General features: G+C 38.2%; 1 protein-coding gene and 1 pseudogene across 1 annotated transcript in view; one reads left to right on the forward strand and one right to left on the reverse strand.

The window, feature by feature from the left end:
- The window catches only part of CPQ (carboxypeptidase Q), a 509,108-nt gene extending 487,641 nt beyond the window's left edge, over window positions 1–21,467 (forward strand). The window contains exon 8 of the mRNA XM_053559321.1: window positions 21,077–21,467. Within this exon, the coding sequence (XP_053415296.1) occupies window positions 21,077–21,240 (164 nt within the window). The 3' untranslated portion in view covers window positions 21,241–21,467. The remainder of the gene's footprint in view (window positions 1–21,076) is intronic.
- LOC128563830 (SUMO-conjugating enzyme UBC9-like) lies at window positions 8,910–9,431 on the reverse strand (annotated as a pseudogene).
- Window positions 21,468–22,316: the final 849 nt, after the last annotated feature.

Raw genomic sequence — 22,316 nt, forward strand, 5'->3', positions numbered from 1 at the left:
AAAGAACCTTCCCCTTTAATGAAGAAAACACATCTATTTTTCTTTTGGTTCCTTGGATTTAGTAAACTCTAGCTGGCTATTTAATTTTTTTTAATTATTTTTTTCTTTTGCAGTTTTTGTCCGGGGCTGGGTTTGAACCTGCCACCTCCGGCATATGGGGCCAGCGCCCTACTCCTTTGAGCCACAGGCGCCACCCCTAGCTGGCTATTTAAATATACTGTGGCTTAATAAGTATATGGGAGGACTTGCCAGACTGGCAAAGCTTTAAATTCATGAGCATTCTGTGTTTCAGAGTGTGCTTTTTCAAAGTACTAACCCGCCTCCTTGATGCTTTAATAAAGGTTAGATTTGATAGAAAAAAAAAATATTAGCACATTCAACAATATGTAAAAGGAGTAAAACACTATGTCCCAATGGCATTATGTTAGGAATTTAAAGTTGGTTTTTTATTTTTTTTTTTTTTTGTAGAGACAGAGTCTCACTGTACCGCCCTCAGGTAGAGTGCCATGGCGTCACACGGCTCACACAACCTCTAACTCTTGGGCTTATGCGATTCTCTTGCCTCAGCCTCCCGAGCAGCTGGGACTACAGGCGCCTGCCACAACGCCCGGCTATTTTTTTGTTGCAGTTTGGCCGGGGCTGGGTTTGAACCCTCCACCCTTGGCATATGGGGCCAGTGCCCTACTCACTGAGCCACAGGCGCCTCCCGTTAAAGTTGGTTTAATATTTTAAAATCAATCAATAGAGTTTACCACATTAGTAGAATAAAGGGGGAGATGTGACAACCTCAGGAGATACACAAAAATCATTAAACAAAATTCAATGTCTATTCATGATAAAAAAAGAAAATCCTTTTGGAAATTAGGAATAATGGAGTTTAACCTGTTAATAGGTAGCTGTGCAAAATCTACAGCTTGATTATTGAAAGTTGGATGCTTTCCTCCTGAGATGAGCATTAAAACAAGGATTCCCATTCTCCCACCTAGCATAATTAGGCAAAATAAGTAAATAAAATGTGAAGAGTGGAAAGGAAGGAGTAAAATTAATGAATAAACAGGATTGTGTGCTGTCAACCTAAATATTAATACAAAAACAGAAAGGGTCTTTAAAAGAAGAAATGGGTGGGGGGAGGAGAAGGGAACACTGCAATGGGAATATGCGTGCTGTAGTAATCTGTGTGTGTATTCAAGGAGGTAAAGGAAGACAAAGGTTTTTTTTGTTTTTGATTTAATTGTTGGGGATTCATTGAGGATACACAGAACCAGGTTACATCGATTGCTTTTGTTAGATAAGGACCCTCTTATAATTGTGCCCACCCCCAGAAGGTGTACCCACACCCCTTGGCCTCCCGCCCCCTCTCTCCTTTCCTTTCTCAGCTCTCCCAATCCCCCCACTTTCCCTGTACTAGAACCTTAATTGTCCTCATATCAGAATTGAGTACATAGGATTCTTGTTTCTCCCTTCTTGTGATGCTTTACTAAGAATAATGTGTTCCACATCCATCCAGATTAATTTAAAAGATGTAAAGTCTCCATCTTTTTAGTGGCTGAATACCCAGTGAGAATGGCCCACATCACAAAGACAAAGGTTTTTAAAGATAAAAAAATGAAGAGGATCATTACATGGCTGTTTTGAAATAATTATCCTTGGCCACAGGCTCAATAACAAAGGTGATGCTCCTCCAAGTTTGGGTAGACAGTTGCTGGGCAGATGTCCTTGCAGCAGTATTTTTTGTGAAAGATTTTGGTGGACTTTGTTTAAGGTTTTGGTTTTTGTAGAGTCTTTTTTGTTATCAGGCACACAGGCGTGAGGACTCTCTTTTAATGGCCTTGCCCTGCTGTATGTGTCAGGGTTTTCTTAACATTAATGATTCCATTTTGATTGTTACATCTTTTACAGTACATAGAAAATCCCAAGAAGTCTCTGAAAATATGCTAGTGTAATTAATAATATGTAAATTTTGTCAGGTCACAATATATAAAATTAAATTTTATTTCTTTACACTGAAAACAACCAGTAAATACAATTTTTTTAAATAGTATCAAAGAACATGAATACTTAAGAATAAATTTAACAAAAATTTTGCTGAAAATTGCAAAATATTTAAGAGAATTTCAGAGAATTTATTTTGCTGAAAATTGCAAAATATTTAAGAGAATTTAAAGAGGACCTAAATAAATGGAGAGAAACACAGTGTTCATGGATCACAATACACAACATTGCTACGATGTTATTTCTCTCCAAATGGATCCATAGTGTCTGTGTAATCACAATCAGAATTTCAGGAGACTTTATTATAGAAAATGACAAGCTGGTTCTAGAATCTATGGGAAGTGCTATGGACCTTACCAGAACAATTTTGAAAAAGAAGAAAACTGAAGAACTTGATTTCTACTACTTAATTTCAAAAGATTTCAAAAACTTCATCTTTAACCTACAATAATCAAAGTAGTGTGATATGGGCATATTGTTGACGTAAGAATAGAAAGATCATTGAAATAGACTAGGTCTCTACATATGCCATGTATAGTCAATTTTTACAAAAATGCAAGGTTATTCAATCAAATAAGTATAGTGTTTACAACAAATAATGCTAAAACAGATATCCTTACAGGGGGAAAAAATGAACCTTAGCCCTTATCTCATACTAAAAATGGATCATAGTTAAATCTAAAACTATGATAATTATAGAAGGAAATATAAGAGAGAAATCTTTTTATTTCTTAGACAAATTACTAAAAATACTGTTTTTAAAAATTGATAGATTGGACTTTATCAAAATTAAAAGTTTCTTCTCTTTGAAAGACACCATGAAGAAAATGAAAGGCAAGACACAGATGAGAAAATATAATACATCTAGAAAGAGACGTCTTTTAAAAAAAGGACAGAATATTTTAACAAACACTTCACATAGAAGATACATGAATGCTAAGCAATCTCTTATTCAGCATTACGGCCACACTCAGACTCCCTGTGAAGCCGAAGATGGTCAAAAAGAGAGCCAAGAAGAAGTTCATCCAGCACCAGTCACATCAATAGGTCAAAATTAAGTGTAACTGGCAGAAACACAGAGGTACTGACAATAGGCTTTGAAGAAGATTGAGGGGCCAGATCTTGATGCCCAACATTGGTTCTGGGAGCAACAAAAAATAAAGCATATGCTCCCCAGTGGTTTCCAGAAGTTACTCGTCCACAATGTCAAGGAGCTGAAAGTGCTGCTGATGTGCAACAAATTTTACTGTGCAGAGATCACTCATGACATTTCCTCCAAGAACAACAAAGCCATTGTGGAAAGAGCAGCCCAGCTGGCCAGTAGAGTCACCAACCTAATGTCAGGCTGCGCAGCAAAGAAAATAAATAGACAGCTCATGTGCACATTCTATTTGTGTTTAAATAAAACCATAAAAACTGGAAAGAAAAAAAATACACGAATACCCAAGAAGTACATGAAAAGGTGCTTTAGTTATCACTGGAATTTTACAAATTAAAATTAATGTTAACGGAAAAAACAAAACTCCGTAAAATAAAGAGGTTTATTCTGTGCCAGTATGAGTGACCATGACCTGAGAAGTGGTCCCAAGGCACTCAAGTTACAATTTGGTTTTAGACATTTCGGGGACATAAGAATTGCAGGTACAATCATAACTATATATGGAAGGTATACATTGGTTCCGCCTGAAAAGTGAGATATCTTGAAGTAGGAATTTACCAGTCAAATGTAAATTTAGAGTGTCTTTAATTGGCAGTTGGTTGAAAGAGTTAAGCTTTGACCAAAAATTTAAGTTAAGGGGATCTGTTATCCGTCATGTGATAACCCAACCAGCATAAAAAGACCTATTTAACTAGAGTTTATGGATTGTAAGGCATGACTTAATGTTTGCCTTGCATGGCCTTAGATCTTATTTATAAATTTGGTATTTTATTGCCACAAAGATTCTGTTTTGTCAGTTTTATGATCTGTGTTTTATGTAGGTCATTTGTTGTGTCTAAACATCAAAGGGAGAGGGTAAAAAAGGTATGTGTGGGGCAGCACCTGTGGCTCAAAGGAGTAGGGTGCTGGGCCCAAATGCTGGAGATGGTGAGTTCAAACCCAGCCCCAGCCAAAAACTGCAAAAAAGAAAAAAGATATGTGTGATCTCCCTCCTGTCACAGCCAGGAACCCCCTTTTCTTTTTTTTTTTTTTTTTTGAGACAGAGTCTTACTATGTCACCCTGGGTAGAGTGCTGTGGTGTCATAGCTCACAGCACCTCAAACTCCTGGACTTAAGCAATTATCTTGCCTCAGCCCCCCAAGTAGCTGGGACTACAGGTGCCTGCCACAGTGCCCAGCTACTTTTTTTAGAGATGAGATCTCACTCTGGCTTAGGCTGGTCTCAAACCTGTGAGCTCAGGCAATTCACCCACCCTGGCCTCCCAAGTGCTGGGATTATAGGCGTGAGCCACCATGCCTCGGCCTTAGGAACTCACTTTTAAGGTTCCCTTGGCCAAGAGGGGTTCTATTCAGTAGGGGAGGGGGAGGGACTTTGGATTTAATATTTTTAGTTCACACCAAGATAAGACATTGCTACACACTCACTAAAATGCCCCCACCCCAAGAAAAAATAAATTGTTCGACAATATGGATGAATTCCAAATGATTACCCTGAGCAAAAGAAACCAATCAAAAGATCACAGTCACATTCTATTCAGGTGAATGGCTGGAAAAGGCAAATCTAATCAATACTCACCAGAAGCAAACCAGTGGTGGCCTGAGGCCGGCATGGAAAGGAATGGACTGAAAAGGGCCATGGGTGAACATTTAGAAATAATGGAATTGTGCTTCATCTTCATTGCCATGGCAGTGACACAAGTGTGTTCACTTGTCAAAATTTGTTGAAGGTACATTTAAAATGGATTTTTTTATTGTATGCAAATTTTGTATAAAAGAAGCTAATTATTTTGTTGTTAATAATAAGAGCAATCACATTAGCACTTACTCTTTCCCAAGGTTTTGCAGTACTATAAATTCCTGTAATCAGTCAAAAAAATAAGAAATGATCGTGGTTTTCTTGGGCATCACAATTGGAATTGACCTTTCTGTCCTTGAAGTCTTACAGAAGATTTGATCTCATGTTTTGGTCTTGGAGTGTAAGTCCTAGCTCCCCTCTTTGGGCCTCGTCAGGGGTGGAGACTTGACACAGCTATCACAGTCCTTTTCTTAAAACTTTTCTCTCAGATCCTTTTATGAGCCTGGTCACGCTGAAGGAATGTGTTCCTGGAGAGCAGCTGGGATGGGCTACTGTGGAAAGAACCAAGTTTCCTGTCACCAGAGGTGTTAAAGAAAAGGCTGAACAGCCATATATCAGGGATGTTAGAAAGTGATTCAAACATTAAATCTTGGCTAGACTAAGAAGTTCTCTCCCAGCCCTGATTTGTGTGAAAAGGAAGTTTCTAAGTGTATGAAGTATTTCCCTGCAGAGAGAAATGATCCTAAAAATTAGGAGAAACAGTGGCTGCTCTGACAATCTACTAACCACAGACAATGGGAGTCCCTCCTCCATTTACCAGCATAGCGGGTTGGATGTCGGTTTCCAAACATGTGGGATTGAAGGTAGGGAAGGATAAAATGTTCAAGTCAGGCATGAAATCTAATAGAAGGGAGTTTAAAGAGCACAGGTTCATGTGAGAAGTTTCCTGGAAAGAAAAGAAGGCTGGAGGTGTAGGCATGGGCTCTCTCACTTCCTGTGGCCTTGGTCCTTAACATGAGGGGACACGATTCAGCACTAGGTAAACAGTCTGCTGATCCTCTCACCAGACCCCTTTGCTTATAATTGTCATTATTACCTTTAAGCTGAAGTTTACTCATCTGTAAAATGAGGGTAATAATCACTATAAAGTCATTGTGATGCTTTGATAAGATAATGCCTGGAGGTACTTAGCACAGGCCATGGCTCATCGAAAGTGCTTAGTATCCTGGCTGTGATCATTGGTGTGATTCTGTTCCTTGTTTCATCATTAAACCGTACATCATTTACACCGGAGACTAAAAGCAGGAATGCTGTTTCTCACTCTGCGTACCATGCTCATCGTGAAGCAGTCTGGGCCATTTAGTAACATACCCATAAACAGTCTCCACTGCATGAAAATCAGGAACTTAGGGAAAGTAGGGCTTTCTGTTTCTTTTTAAGCTTCCTCTGTGGAATCTCAAGTAGTTTTTAGATGTGCTCTTTTATTTTGAAAGTTCCATAAAAGCAGGCACCTGGTAAATTATGCCCACTCCTATTTCCTCAGGTCCTAACAAGGTACCTGGCACTTAGCAGGAAAGCAAAAGATGTAAGTTGGATGAATGTGATGCCCTTTCCAGAAGCCTCCTGTACAAGTAATGTTGGAAAGACTTGCTGGTGTCCACCCTCCCTGTATGCAGCAATGAATGAAAAGTTAAGAATTGTTAATGTAACAGTGATCATTTGAGTAGTCCTTTAACCTATTCACAGCAGCTAGAAGATTATTTCTCCACTGATGATATTAAATAAGAAATCATTCATGCCCCATGTTCTATATCCTCCATCCTGAGACCTTCTTACCAGTTTAATTAGTCAGTGAAGGACAGCACACTTTCCTTCCACCTGTTGTCCAGAATTCTAAAGGCTTTCAAGACAAATTACTCAGGGAGTGAAACAGCAGGGCTCCTGGTGTTATTTATAAACTCTTCACTGGAAACTGTTTCAGGATCTGTAGCAGCAAATCTCAAGCATCGTTTACCTTGCCCAGTAATCCGGGAGTTTGAATATAAATGATGCAACAGCTAATGACATGTTACCCGACAAAGTATCATTAGCTTCCTTTGTCATCATCAACCCTTATTTTTTCCAAAAAACACACAGAAATGTGTAAATTGCAGTTTATTTCACCATAGAAGCATTTAATCAAATGTACTGTAATTATGTTTTGGGTGGCTACTAAGAATAATCACTGTTTTTTCACTACAAGGATTATCCTAAAAAATTACATTAATGAGGGTCAACCATAAAAAGCATTGGGAATTTAGCTACATTGAAATGCTAAATTTGCCTCTCAGCCTCATAGGTTTTCTATAAATCAACTGCTGTGAGCCAGGATCTTTCCATGGGCATTGGCATGTAAGGAATCTTCTTTGAACCAACATTTTACTTTAAGTGAAATGTATTTACATTAAAAGCATATTCATTTTCCAAGATTCTTACACATTTGTTCTCCTTTGTTTGGGGGATTTGCGAAGCTTATCATGTTTAGCTCATTTATTCTCTCACTTAGTAATAATTTTTAGTAGATTATATTTTAGAAGGTTTGACCAAAAAAAAAAAAAAAAAAAGCACATCCCTTTATCAATCAAAGGGGTCTTCAGTTGCCAAATGGGAAACTACTAAATGACCAAGAAAGAAAAGCCTATTTGCATAAATAAAATAAAAACATATTAGAATACTGAGCTAATATCCACCTAATTTTTCAAGGCTGTCAACACCTAACATTGTTCCATCTTTAAGGATTATTGAAGCATTGGTTTGTAGCAAGGCTTATTCACCATGTTTCTGTCCTTGGCAGTTGTTTCCTCGGAACCTGATTTGGGGCAAACCTTACTAATACTATGTAGCATTAGCCAAGAGTTTGTCATCTTTCTGTGCCAACTGCTATATACAAAAGCATAGATACACTTACTCTGGATAAATCCATGTTCTGACATGTAAACAAAGATGGAAACTGGAAAGACTCTGGAGGTTCTCACACCCAGATCAATTTTCTTCATTGGCCTGATCTGTCTTTAAAGCATTCGCATGACACCATCCTCACTTTTCTGAACATCATACTTATTAATCATTAGAAATTAAGCTTTTATCCTATTTTAATGCATATTTTCAGATAGAATTTGTTTTTCGTTGTAAAACTTTCTTATATGTTTATCTCTTATGTGACCTTGACACTGTGGAATCCAGAAATGAAAAAAAAATCCATTTCAATTCAGACTTTTGGTCCATCTAGCCTATTCTACTTCTGACAATGTCCCCAGAGACATTTTGTGGAGGGCTAAGTGGCTCACTTTGGCATCACCCCCTAAAAATATTGGGTGCACCCTCTCCAAAATAATTTTATTCTCATTCTAACCCAGTAAAGCTTATCACTATAAATTTGTACTAGAATCCTTTAAAGGAGCAATTTTAGCCTGCCCTACTTCTTGAGAAGATAATGGAGATCAACAGTATTTTATAACTGGAAGAATTTTGTAGATTCCCAAGACTGATTCTAAATGAAGATATCAGCCTCAAATGAACATCCTCACAGAGAAATACCTGTTGCTTCTGTCCTGGTGTGTCAAATCCAGTTAATTTCCTATTCATTGCAAAACATTCCCTTCAATTCCCATGACAAGTCAGCCTTCTGAATTATTAGTATATATTTTTATATGAACAGTTTATTTACTCTAAACAGCAACACAGACAAAACACCATATAAACACAGAGGAAGTGATGCAGAATCAGAAATCAGACTCTGGTTGGCTTTGGATCTAAGGCCCAAAAGCAATAAGGCTGAGATTCTGAAGACAAGGAAGGCAGCCACTAGTGTGATCTTGTTTCCACGCAGCCAGGGGGAGGCCAAGTGCAGCCCTAGGGTGTGAAGCCTGCCTGCACCAGAGAGGGAGCTAGCGCCAGGAACGTATTCAAGTATAAAAGGTTCTCATTTTACATCAATATTAAAAGCAAGTTTTACATAACAATCAAAAATACAAAAGACTGAAGGAAGAGACCTTGTATGAAAAACCGGGCAATTCAGCGAATCAAGAACTGCATCCCCGTAGCAGCAATGGAAGATGGCACCCACCCAGCCCTGCCCAGGTGACTGGCAATTGTACAGAGCCACTTTAGATTTCCAAAACTGTCCTACATAAGTTCTTGCCAAAGTAATCCCTTCCTTTTTGCGATGCCACAGGCCACTGCTTATGAGGGTGGGAACTTCTTAGCTTGTGCTCCAACCCTTTTCTCCTACCCCACTCTGTTTTGGCAGTAAATCGTGTAGGCCTCTGCTTGAGCTGGGTCTTGGATGCTTGGTTCATTGAGAAGTTCCTGTATTCCTAACAAGATGTGTTTAATCCTGATGGCTGGCCTCCAGTTCTCATCCTCCACCAGGCACACCATGCTGGAAGGGTACATATTCGGGTGAAATAACGGTGGTTTCAAGTTGACATTTGGGGGGTGAGGACGGGTGATCATCTCTGAGGAGCACAGCAGCTCGCACAAACCTCCTTCCCACAGAGCCCCCTTCTTTTCTGGAATGGCGCACTCCTAGTTGGTGAGGTTCATGGTCCCATCAGGATTTTTTGTTGGGACAGCCACGAACGCAAAAGGGTGGTCTTTTCTCCAGGCTTTCCACTCCTAGGCAAATCAGCTGAGGGCAATCACCAACATATTTTAAAGTCCCTCGGGCAGCCAGGCCCAGAGGACGGCCTAGCGGTGGCCGTGCTTCCCTTTGTCTCAGGACTATTAGTGTATTTTTATCAGAGTCCTTGAATAGGTAAAATTTATCCATCTCCTTGCCTACAATTTTTTTAATTTACCTTCTGAAAAATTATAAAGAATTTATCGGTCAAGGCTTTCTATTATAAAAGCCAGGATCTCTTTTTCCCTATAGACATAGCCTAAATAACAAAACTTGGAATTTATAAACTCATCAGCTTGGCCATGAGGAAGTAAAAATCACTGGTCAGAGGCTCATAAATTCTCCCAGGTGATCTCTCTCATTTTACTGCTGACCACTTGGCCATTAACACCACGAGCATTTAACAGTGGCTGACAAAATCGGGACTCCAGCTCCCTGGTGTCTTCTGAGCATTCCTGCAATCCTCCTGCCAACCAGCCTTGCTGAATTATCCATGTTCAGGATGGGAATTTGGCCAAAAATTGCATGTCCATGTAATTCCAACTTGTCTAATTCCTTTGTTTCTGCTTTCCAACAAAATGGGGTGGTGAACATGAAGAGATGGGGAAGAAGGTTAAGTTCAAATCTCATATCTGCTAAATCCTGATTGCACTGCATGGTGGCTTTGTAGCCTCCTTGTATCTGTAGTCAAAAATTAAAAATCTGTCCATGTAAAACATAATTATACTTTTTTTTTCTGATACAGCCTCACTTGGTCGCCCTCGGTAAAATGCTGTGGCTTCACAGCTCACAGCAACCTCAAACTCTTGGGCTCAAACAAATTCTCTTGCCTCAGCCTCCCGAGTAGCTGGGTCTACAGGTACCCACCACAATGTCCAGCTGGGTTTTTTTGTTTGTTTTTTTTTTAGAGATGGGGGTCTCGCTCTGACTCAGGCTGGTCTCGAACTTCTGAGCTCAGGCAATCCACCCGCACCTCAGCCTCCCAAGTGCTGGAATGATTATAGCATGAGCCACCCGCCCCACCAAACATAGTTATACTTAACCATAGCTAGAGACCATCCACTACATACAAGTAGAAGGCAGACGTTCCGGCTGAAGGCCAGCCTTTCTGTTGATCACTAGTTGTTCAGTACTCTCATTAGGGTAATCATTGATACAATTATGGATAGTGACTTTGCAAGTCACTTAACTTCCACAAAGAAATATACAAACATGATTCTTCATTAAACTGAAAAGCTTCTGTACAGCTAAGGAGACAACAACCAAAGCAAAGAGACAACCTACACAATGGGAAAGGATATTTGCATATTTTCAATCAGACAAAAGCTTGATAACTAGGATCTATAGAGAACTCAAATTAATCCACATGAAAAAAGCCAACAATCCCATATATCAATGGGCAAGAGACATGAAGAGAACTTTCTCTAAAGATGACAGACGAATGGCTAACAAACACATGAAAAAATGTTCATCATCTCTATATGTTAGAGAAATGCAAATCAAAACAACCCTGAGATATCATCTAACCCCAGTGAGAATGGCCCACATCACAAAATCTCAAAACTGCAGATGCTGGCATGGATGTGGAGAGAAGGGAACACTTTTACACTGCAGGTGGGACTGCAAACTAGTACAACCTTTCTGGAAGGAAGTATGGAGAAACCTCAAAGCACTGAAGCTAGACCTCCCATTTGATCCTGCAATCCCATTACTGGGCATCTACCCAGAAGGAAAAAAATCCTTTTATCATAAGGACACTTGTACTCGACTGTTTAATGCAGCTCAATTTACAATCGCCAAAATGTGGAGACAGCCTAAATGCCCACCAACCCAGGAATGGATTAACAAGCTGTGGTATATGTATACCATGGAATACTATTCAGCCATTAAAAAAAATGGAGACTTTACATCCTTCGTATTAACCTGGATGGAAGTGGAAGACATTATTCTTAGTAAAGCATCACAAGAATGGAGAAGCATGAATCCTATGTACTCAATTTTGATATGAGGACAATTAATGACAATTAAGGTTATGGGGGGGAAGCAGAAAGAGGGACGGAGGGAGGGGGGTGGGGCCTTGGTGTGTGTCACACTTTATGGGGGCAAGACATGATTGCAAGAGGGACTTTGCCTAACAATTGCAATCAGTGTAACCTGGCTTATTGTACCCTCAATGAATCCCCAACAATAAAGAAAAAAAAACATGATTCTTCTTTAAAACTCTGTAGGTTGGTAGTGATAAAATTTCCTAGAAGGTAAAATCATGACTCTCATACAAATAGAAAATGAACACAAGCCAAAGATTGTATGCAATTCCTTAATTAACAAGGAAATCAATAAGATATTAACACTAATTCAGAGTATCTGAGACACTAAATCTATGCAATTTAATAAAGAAATGTAGAATAAAATTGTTGGGTTAGGTAAAAACTGATATTAATCTTGGAGGCCAATAAACTATAACCTTTGTGATTATTTGCCCATTATTTTTGTCACTTCTAGACGTCTATAAAGTTAACATGTAACTTTACTTAATCTGAGACCTATAATCATCAGTAAGCAGTGAGTGAAAATGAGTACATTCTCCTAAATAATCTTTGGGTAGACTTGGCTGTGAATGACATTGAAAGAATGGGCTGCCTACCTCTCTGCCTATTTTGAAGTTACGAGTAATTTTCATACTAGCAGTGAAAAGTGTAGAAACATACTGAGTAGTATATAACAGAGTGTTTGATCTCAGCTTATATATGTAAATATATGTGTAGATGATTTTGGTAAGAAGCACTAACTTGTCATTCCCCAAGGCAAAAGCCAAGATTAGAATCCCCAGAAAGTGAGATTTACTCAACACAAATTGTTGTAGATTAAGGGGGATGAAGTCAATATTTATCTCTGCTTTTTTCCCATTTGACATTTCAGAATTCATCCATTTATCCATTTAGTGATGCAAGATACCTATTTTTGTTTGTTTGTTTGTTTGTTTGTTTGTTTGTTTGTTTGAGACAGACTCTCACTTTGTCAACCTTGGTAGAGTGCCATGGCATCATAGCTCACAGCAACCTCAAACTCTTGGGCTCAAGCAATTCTCTTGTCTCGGCCTCCCAAGTAGCTGGGTCTATAGGCACCCACCACAACTCCCGCCTATTTTTTAGAGACTGGGTCTGGCACTTGCTCAGGCTGGTCTCAAACTCCTGAGCTCAGGCAATCCACCCACCTCAGCCTCCCAGAGTGCTAGGATTACAGGCGTGGGCCACTGCATCCAGCCAATGTAAGATTCTGTTAAACGTCCACTATTTACCAAGAATTGAGGATTGGGGTAAAAAAGACAAAGTCCCTGCTCTTAAGGAGCTTATATTCTAGTGGAAGAAACAGGCGATATTAAAACCATTATAAGAATAATATACAGAGGGTGCCAGAAAAATGTATTTACATTTTAAGAAAGGAAAAAACTGTATTTTTGCTGTTTTAAGGATGTGTTAAATGCTTATTCTGCCAAGTTCTATCTCACGAGCATGCTGTTTGGTAGACGCGTCTGGTGAGCATGTAATCTGTTCCATCACCACAGCAGAAGCAGCAGGGCTGGTTGCTGTGTGAGGTCTCCTGGGCCACCCCTTGTGCCCGTCAGCACACGCATCTCAAGCTTACCACAAACGCATTAATTTGTTAGGCGTGTTGGAGTCTCTGCTGCTCACTCACATCTCTGGTGTCATTGTACTTCCATAATGTTCTCAAATTTCAAACACCACTTCAAAGTGGTCTTCTGCCATTTTCTTTGACTGTCCTGCATGTCACATGGTGACTACCAGACACATTGCTGCCGTACTTCCAAAAGTAGTACAGAGAATAACAGTTCTTAAAATGAGTTTAAATACTCTGGGGCACCCCTGATAGTTTTGGGTAGTAGAGAAGGCTAAAAAAAGACAAAAGAAAAAGTAGGGTACGGGAAATATGAGTGACCAGAGTGGTGGGCTTTAGACAGAAGGGGCAGGAAATCCCAAGAAGACTGGCAGCCCTGCCATTGTCAGTTAAGGCTCAGTTATGCATCTTCTAATCGTCCTAGACTGCTGGGCCCACTGTATGAAGTTGTTTCAGTCTTACTCTGCTTCATGGTCCAGGGTGTCTCCAGACTGAATTTCCATCCCCTGGTCATGAGGTTGCAAAGCGGGTAACCAAAGCAGCAGATGAAGGGAGTCATGTTTATAGGCTCCCCTGGGGAAAAAGTAGATTTCCTGGGACAGGGCAGGGGGAAAAGGTACACAGCATGAATTTTAGTTCAGGGACCTTAGGTTCAGATCCTGCCTCTGCCACTTAACTATTCTATGACTTTAGACAAGTTACTTAAATTTGCTTTACATCTATCTGTTAATGACACATGAAGATCCCTCCCTCATGGGGTCCATTAATGGAAATGAACTCCAAAAAGCCCCAGGTATCCGGGAAGCACTCAACAAATAATAACTGCTATTCTTTTTATTCCCCTGTATGGAGAGTCTGTAGTGCCATATTCATGTAATACTGATTAGTCTTAGTCTTTGCTGCCATATATTTTTTCAACTTTATGAAAAGATGATTCCTTATCACACAGTTAGGTGCCCTGCCCACCAGAGTCCGCCAAGCGTGTTGGTGTTGACCTAAGCTATGTGATCAAAATGCCTCAGTGGCCAAACTAAGTTTCCCAGAGAGATAGAAGGTACAGGTGCTCAGTGGCACACCTGAAACTTTTTAACACAAGTTTAGAGATTCCTGGGTGGGTTGAAAGTTTAGAAATTATAATTTCATGGAGTTTTAATTGAGAATTTTTTTATATTTTCTTTCTTGTCCTATCCTTTGTTTTTCTTTCCTTTTGCCCCCCTCTTATGATTGGATTTCTCTTCTGGGGAGCTATGGGTCAGGAAGCTATTAATTAACTGCTTCTGACTCTAATTTTCAATAAGATTTAATATAGTCGGGATTAAACTGCTTCCTTGAAAAGGGAGATTAAATGTGTGCATATTGCATGAATTGATTTTCTAATCGTTTTGGTAACAATGTTTTTTTATTTGATAATATTGCTGAAAAATAATAATTAAATTTTGAATGTATTTTTAGCATTTTAAGGATTCTAGGGGGACTAAGTTTTCTTTTAGGAAATACGTTAAGATCATAACATTCTTCTCTAACCCCATAATTATTATGATCAGGGGAATGTCTGTAATACATTCCATTGCAATTAAATTGCATACTCCAGGCCAGATTGTTCAAGATGTGTTTGTAAAGGAGAAATTTTTCACAGCTGCTTGCCTGTGAGTGCGTTCTTCATGCACCATTGTAGCAGCCAGTGTGTGCTTAAAATAACAGACTTGAATTTAAACTTCCAAAGATTTCAAATGTCTTTCAAAAACCTGTCATAACACAAATTAAGCAATTTGTGTATATGAAGCCCCACTGATTACATATGATGAGTCAACCTACAATAAGAGGGGCTGTGAGAATCTTTGTGCTGGAGCCCACCCCTCTCCTCAGGAATTAGCAGATATTCAGTCTTATTCCAATAACCTGCACAGACCCCAGTCATTACTGAGATCTCCCTGTGAAGATTGAAATCTGCTGTGAACAGTATGAGGCAGCTTGGGTATTTCTTACAATATTAATTGGATGGCCTTCACCCAGTCACTTAGCTGGGAAATATTTTCTGTGAGATGAGTGTTTACAAAAAGATTCATAGAGAAGAAGAAGCAAGAAGGGAATGAGGAAGAGGCGATATAATCCAAACCAGGATCAAGGCATTGAACTTAGAATAGACCTCCTAGTTTAACTGCTCCTTCTTTAAGAACAGTCAGAACTTCAATTTATTAAATTAGAATCTTAAATCCTCCAAGTTATAATTAATTGATCCCAATGTTGTTGATATACATTGGGTCATGCTTGCGCATATATGGCAGCTGTAATAAAGAGCTAGTTGAGTACCTACTAATCCTCCCAAGCAATTTGGAAGCAGAGTATCATTAATACTATTTCATAACTGAGGACACCAAGGGTGAATGTCCTTACATGATTCTTTCAAAGTCACCCAGTTTTAAACTAAACAGTTTTAATTTGAATCCAGCCCTACTCGCCTCTAAATCCCATATTTTTTCAGCTAGGTCTCCCTGCCAAGGCCCAGCTTCTCCTTGGATGACATGCTGAAGGGTACATCTTTATATCCTTGAATTCCAAACCTTCCTTGGAAATAATTTCCCAACAGTGAACTGCCCTAATAATGCTGTAGCTTGTTTCTAAGGCAGAATATTACCTTCAGAGTAGGCTTCTGCTACCAGCTATCTATTTCTAAAAAGCATTTGATGATTTCCCCTTCAGAGCTCATATACCTGTCAAGATACCATGCAATTTATCCCTGGGGATAGATAACACTCCCCCCACCCTGCGATGTCAGGTGCTCTCGGAAATTGAAATGTAGGATCTCCCTCAGTGCTGGTCTTTTAGATCAGTAGCTGTCACCGATAAAATGTCTCCTTGGAACGGCACAGACAAAGCTGCAAGGCAGCCAACAGGCAGGCCCACCCTGGGTCTCCAGTGGTTATCAGCATTCTCACTGGTGATGGAGGATTTTCTGGAGTTGTTTTAGTTTTGCAGAATGTTCATGGGAACTTAGATAATATCTAAGGAAATGCCTTCCTTAAGTCACTAGTTCTAAAGGAAAGCAGCCAAAATCTTTCAAGTCTGAGACAGAGAGAGAATTTTGGAGGCCTGAAGAGGGCATGCAGAAATATTTCTTGCCTCTATTTTTTTAATATGGAATTTGGAGCCTTTTTTTCTCAGCCACCATGCAGTGACTTTACAAAGTTCTAAATAGGAGGAAAACAGCCCTGACTAAGTCATGCTCTGCTCTGTCTGCTGGAATTAAATGTGCCTTCTTGTTTCCTGACATCCATAATTCTAATTCATCCTCAGTCTACCTTAGTGACTTCCATTCTTTGAACTTCTTGAATCTCTCCTTAAGTTGTGCATAAATTTGACATCTGCCTGATGCTCTCTGAAGTCCAGAGAACATGTACTTTCCACTAGCTTCAACTAATTCTAAAATGTCAAAGTTTCTGTTAAAATGCTTCCAGCTACTACCAGAGTAAATGCATAGATTTGTCTGTCTTGGGCGTCCTGGGAACTCATGGTACGAAGACTCTTCTGGTTTTAAAAGGGACTTCCTACCTTTCCACTGGGAAGTGTGATTATCTTTATCTACATGCCCTCCAGAAGATTCCAGAAAAAGAGATGCCATCATCCAACCATGGGTCCAGTCGCTTCTCCCCCAGACTGTCTCTACATCTCCATGGTTGTCCACACAACTCCTTCACCATATTTTTCTGGAGCATCTCCCTAAGGTACAGCTCCAGCCACTCCACCTTCCTATCCACTGCTCAACCACGGCTTCCCATTGATGAGCGACATTCTGTTTACTTTCAGCCTTACATTTAAGGCTTTCCACAATTGGTTGCCAACTTTGCCAATAATTAGCCCATGTTACCCCACATCAAGCAAACTGGAATGGTTACATAGTCTATTTACCTGGAGTGCCTGCATCCCTATCTGTCTGTTGACATCCTAACTACTCCAATCCAGAGCAAGAGTTTTGGAGGAATAGATAGGAGAAAACTTTGGTGCAAAATTTTTAAAATTTGAATTGGGCTTGGAGAAAACCCAGACAGCATCCTAAGGCATTGAAGGACTCAAGAACAATAAATGTTCAATCCACAGGACTGGAAGTGGGGCTTTGGGATAAAACTCTAGCAATGCTGTTCCCAGAAACACATAGAAATAGCCCACTCTTTCCCAGAAATAATCATTGGATAAAATAATAATTGTCCTTTTATAATACATGACTTAGCAGGAGCCAAAATAAGGGAATTCCTCAGAGGTAAGAAATAAGGATGAGAATCTATAGAGGTGGGAAAACAAACAAACAAACAAAAAAGAGGTGTGAAAACTTGGGAGCATGGCATCTGTCTGCTTGTCCCTGTTTGCCTAGAGCAGGGGTATTAATGAGGAGTGAGTGTATCTAGGACAGGTGCAAAACTTAGGTATGTCCTTATATGAGGTATTTATCAACTTTAAACTTACTAAGATAAGCATGTGACCTATAATTCCCACAGTCTTTACTGACAGTTGAAATAAAGTATATAAATTCTAAATGAGTAGAGTTGGGAGAAAAAAAGGAACAAGAGAAGGAGAACAAAATCAATCCCAAAAAAGGCAAGAAAGAAAGGGAAAAAACAAACCTAGAAAACACAATGGATAAATAGAAAGCAAAACCTAAGATGGTATAAATGAATTTAATAATAATGACAATCTGCATAAATGGAATATACTTTCCAGTAAAATCAAAGATTATTAGACTAAATCTTAAAAATTCAACTCTATTCATGAGAGAACCCCTAAAAACATAGAAACAGAGGAATACTGCAGATAAAATGAGGGTAAAATATATATTAGTGTAATAGTCTACAAAAGGAGGTGGTTGTGGCTATGTTATATATTAAGAAAAATTGAAATTCAGGACAAAAAGCATTACTACAGATGAATTTCCAATTTTCCAGGAAGACATAATTCTAAATTTATATGCTCCTAATAGCATAACTTTGAGGTATATTTTTAAAATGCTGGAACTATAAGAACAAAAAATATCCAAACTCACAGGAGGACATTTTCACACATCTCTCTCAAAACTGATAGATCAAAAAGACAATAAATCAGTAAAGAGTTAAAAGGTTTGAAGAACACAATTAACACGCTTGATCTAATGGGCATACACAGAACAGTGAAAGTGCGTTCTTTTCAAGTACACATGGGACATTTTTTAAAATGGATCATGTAATAGGCCATAGAGCAAATCTCAACACAAAGAATATATATCCTAAGACCACATTTTCTAACAGTTGATTTAGAAATCAGTAATCATATAAAATAAACCAAGGAAACCCCTATCTTTCAAAATTAAAAAACACATTCTAACTCAAGTCAAAGGAAAAAGTCAAACTTGAAATTTGTAAATATTTAGACCTAAACAATCATGAAACTACCAATCAGAACTGGTGGGATACAGTTAAAGCAGTATTAGGGAGCAAGATTATATCCTTCCTGCTTATGCTAGAAATGAAGCAAGTCTACAGAGTAACAAACTGGGCATTCACCCAAGAAGTTAGGAAAAAAAAAAAAAAGCAAAGAAGGAGGAAAATAATAAATATAAAGGCAGAAATCAGTGAAAGAATCACTACTATATAATAGAAAGTATCCCCCCCAAAGCCCCAAATCATCATTTTTTTCCTTCAAAAGATTAACAAAACTGACAAACTGCCAGCAAGATCAATGAAGAAAAAGAGAGAGAAGTAAAGATGCTATAGGCATCAATAAAGATTAAAAACAGGATATTACTGACAACCTTATGCCAATTATTTTGAATAGTTAGGCAAAATTCATAAATTTCTAGAGAAATGTAACTTCCATAATTAGTCCATGAATAAATATAAAACCTGAATAACCCAATAACCATAAAAGAAATGGACTCATTGGTTAAATTGTTACTATAAAGAAAGCATCAGACTTTGATGACTTTGTAAAAAGTTCTACAAAATAACCAAGAAACAAATAATTCTAATCTTAACACAATCTATTTCAGAACGTAAAAAGAGAAGGAATACCACTATGTCAGTCAGATATATCCTTGATATTAAAACACAGAAAATGCAAAATTTTTTAAATGTAAATTTATAGTAGCTACAAAAAGTATAAGTCATCAAAGAAAAAACACTAACTTAAAGTGTGAAAAACTATATTACAAAACTTTAAAATCATTATAGAAGACTTAAATAGAAACATACAAGTGCAACAACACACATTTTTGTGGATAAGAACTCAATATCCTAATAAAAATATCTTAGATTCACTTCAGTTTGATGTGTAAATAAACACAATTCCTATTAAAATCCAAAAAACATTTTTGAAGAATTTTTAAATGATTCTAAAATTTATCTGAAAGAGCAGAAGATTCAGAATAGTCAAGCTATTTCCCAAAAGAGAAGGAAGAAAGGGTAAAGGAATTTTCCCTGCCAGATATCAAGGATTAGAAAGTAATAGCAAGAAGATAGTGTTAGTTTGCCATAGGGATAGACAAACAGACCACAGAAAAGAATTAGAAAGACCCAAAACAAACCTTCACATAAAAGGAAACTATATCTGGCAAAATTGATAGGGCAGATCAGTGGGGAAAGAGAATGCCCTAGTCAATAAATGCTTCTGGACAACTGAAAAATAAAACTAAAATCCTACCTCACACCTTCACAAAACTGAGTCTCTATTCCAGATGGATAGAGAACTTAAAAGTGAAAAGAAAATTTAAAAAAAAAAAATTTAGGCTAGAACATCAGAGAAGATCTTTATGATCTCAGGGTAGGGAAGGATTTCTTAAGTCATAAAAAGTACAAATCTTAAAGGAAAAGTTTCATAAATTCAACTAGTAAGAACATTTATTCAACAAAACACACACTAAACAGGGTAAAAAGATAAGACACAAACTGGGAAATGATATATACAAACGTACGACCAACAGAAGATTTATATATAAAATATGTCAAGAACTCCTACAAATCAATTTTTAAAAATCAATTACATAATGGGCAAAAAGTATGAACAGGAATTTCACAGAAGAGAAAGCATAAATGACCAAAAAGTACATATATAAAAGTATTCTCAGTCTCCCTAATACTTTAAAAATGATGATGAGAAAACATTTTACACTCACTGAATTAGCAAAACTTAGTTTGACAGGACCAAGCGCTGGAGAGTACGTGACACCAGAGAATGATTCACGTAGTGGTAGTGTGAGTGTAAACTGAAAAAGCAAACTTTTAAGAATTACGTGGTAAAATTAAACACACATGTGCTGTAGCCCAACAATTCACCTTTACATTTAGAGGCTAGAGAATATTGATAGCAAGATATAATGATGCAAAACAGGAGACCACCTGTGATCCAGGGCTGAAACTGGGGGAAAGCTTCACTCCTGAGTAAGAAGAAAGCTTTAAGTGGGACCGAGACTTCTGTTGGTGCTCTTGAAGTTACTGGGGATTTGGGGACTAATGATTACAGGAGTAAATGAATGACTCCAGAAGAGAAACTTGGACAAGGGAGCATTGACTCTCTTGTACCCAGGAAGGTACATAGTTTGCAGTCATGTCAACACAAAAAGGATACTATCATTTTTATAAATATGAGAACATTTGTATCCATTACTTATACAAACAAAAGTATGTTTTTCTTCACATAGCAGAAAGTCCAGAAATAGGCTCTGCAGATCTTGTTCAGTGAGTTAGCAATGTTTTCTAAATCCAGGCTCCATCTGTCTTTCCCTTCTGCCATTGTCAGTGTAGGAGTTTTTTGCCCCGAGCAGCTCCAACCTTCTCCTCTACCTCAAACCCAGGCTTAGAGGCATAGCCCTGACTCTGTCAGCAAAGTGAAAGCTTTCCTAGAAAGCTTGTCACTCATATCCTGGTCGTCAGGATGGTGTCACATGGCCATTTCTTGTTTCAACAGAGCCTAGGGAAGTAATTATTTTATTCTTGCATTCTGTATAATAGAAGCCTGTGAAAGCAAAGGGGCAGAAGTAGTTAACAGTGCCTGTCAAAATATTCCACTAAGAATTCTTCCTCTTTTCTCCACAGGAGCCAGCCTACTTGATGACTTGAATAAATATTTCTTCTTCCATCACTCCCATGGAGACACCATGACTGCACTGGATCCAAAGCAGATGAATGTGGCTGCGGCTGTTTGGGCTGTTGTCGCTTACGTCGTTGCAGACTTGGAAGAAATGCTGCCTAGGGTCTAGAAACAGCAATGAGGAAAGCATTGTCCTTTCTAGCTAGGAATCTTGGTCGACAGCCTCTGCAAGTAATAATTTCATCTGATTCATCTTCAAAGCAAAACCTTTTTTGTTTTTAGATAAGGAATAATCCCCCTGCCACTAGAATCAACAGATAGTAGGGATCACAATGGGCACGTTTCTTTACACTACTTTTTAAAAATATTGTATCTACTGAATAAATCTTTGGAAGGTCTCTGGTTTTTTGTGTGTTCAGTTATGGTCATTATATGACAACATCAATCACTATGGTTTATGTTATTTGCTGAAGGAGTAGGGGAATTACTTGATTGTAGTATAAGCTTATTGAATATACACCTTTGGCTTTCTAATTTGTACATTTTTATATTGTGTGGATTCTTTAAATATAAAAATTTTAAATTAGGAGAAAAGATGCCCCCATTTGGGGGAAAAAATTCATTGCCTTATTAAAGATGAGTACTAGTATCTATTACTAGATAAATAATAATACTATTTTACATTTATGTTTTATGTATTTTACACAAAAATTTCCATGATGTTTAGGCTTATTCACGATTTGCTGATAAAAAGGTTGAAGCTCACAGAGGCTAAATAATACTCACAGGGTCCTAGAGAGCAAAAATACTGATCCCCATCTGCTCTAGGGACAATCTGTGCTATCTCTGTAGTCCTCACATAATTTCTAATATTCAGTAAAAACAATTACAAGACACACTAGCAAAAGGCAAGAAAAAATAAATTTATTGTCAAGAGATAAAACAATTAAGAGGACCAGACTCAGCAATAACTCAGAAGTTAGAACTGTCAGAGAGAGTGCTTAATATTGCCACAGTATGTTAAAAAGGAAAAGTGGGCTACACACGTGAATAGAAGGAGAATTTTTTTTTTAAGATGGAAATGATAAAAGAGAGTCAAATGCAAAAGTTAAAATAAAAAATACAATATCAGAGATTAAAAAAATTCTTGATTGGACTAATGAGTAGGTTGGACAAGGCTGAGGGAAAAAATAACTGGACTTGAATGTAGGTAAATAAAAATTATCCAAACTGAAATATTAAGGA

This window comes from Nycticebus coucang, chromosome 13 (genome assembly GCF_027406575.1).
Source record: "Nycticebus coucang isolate mNycCou1 chromosome 13, mNycCou1.pri, whole genome shotgun sequence".
NCBI lineage: Eukaryota > Metazoa > Chordata > Mammalia > Primates > Lorisidae > Nycticebus > Nycticebus coucang.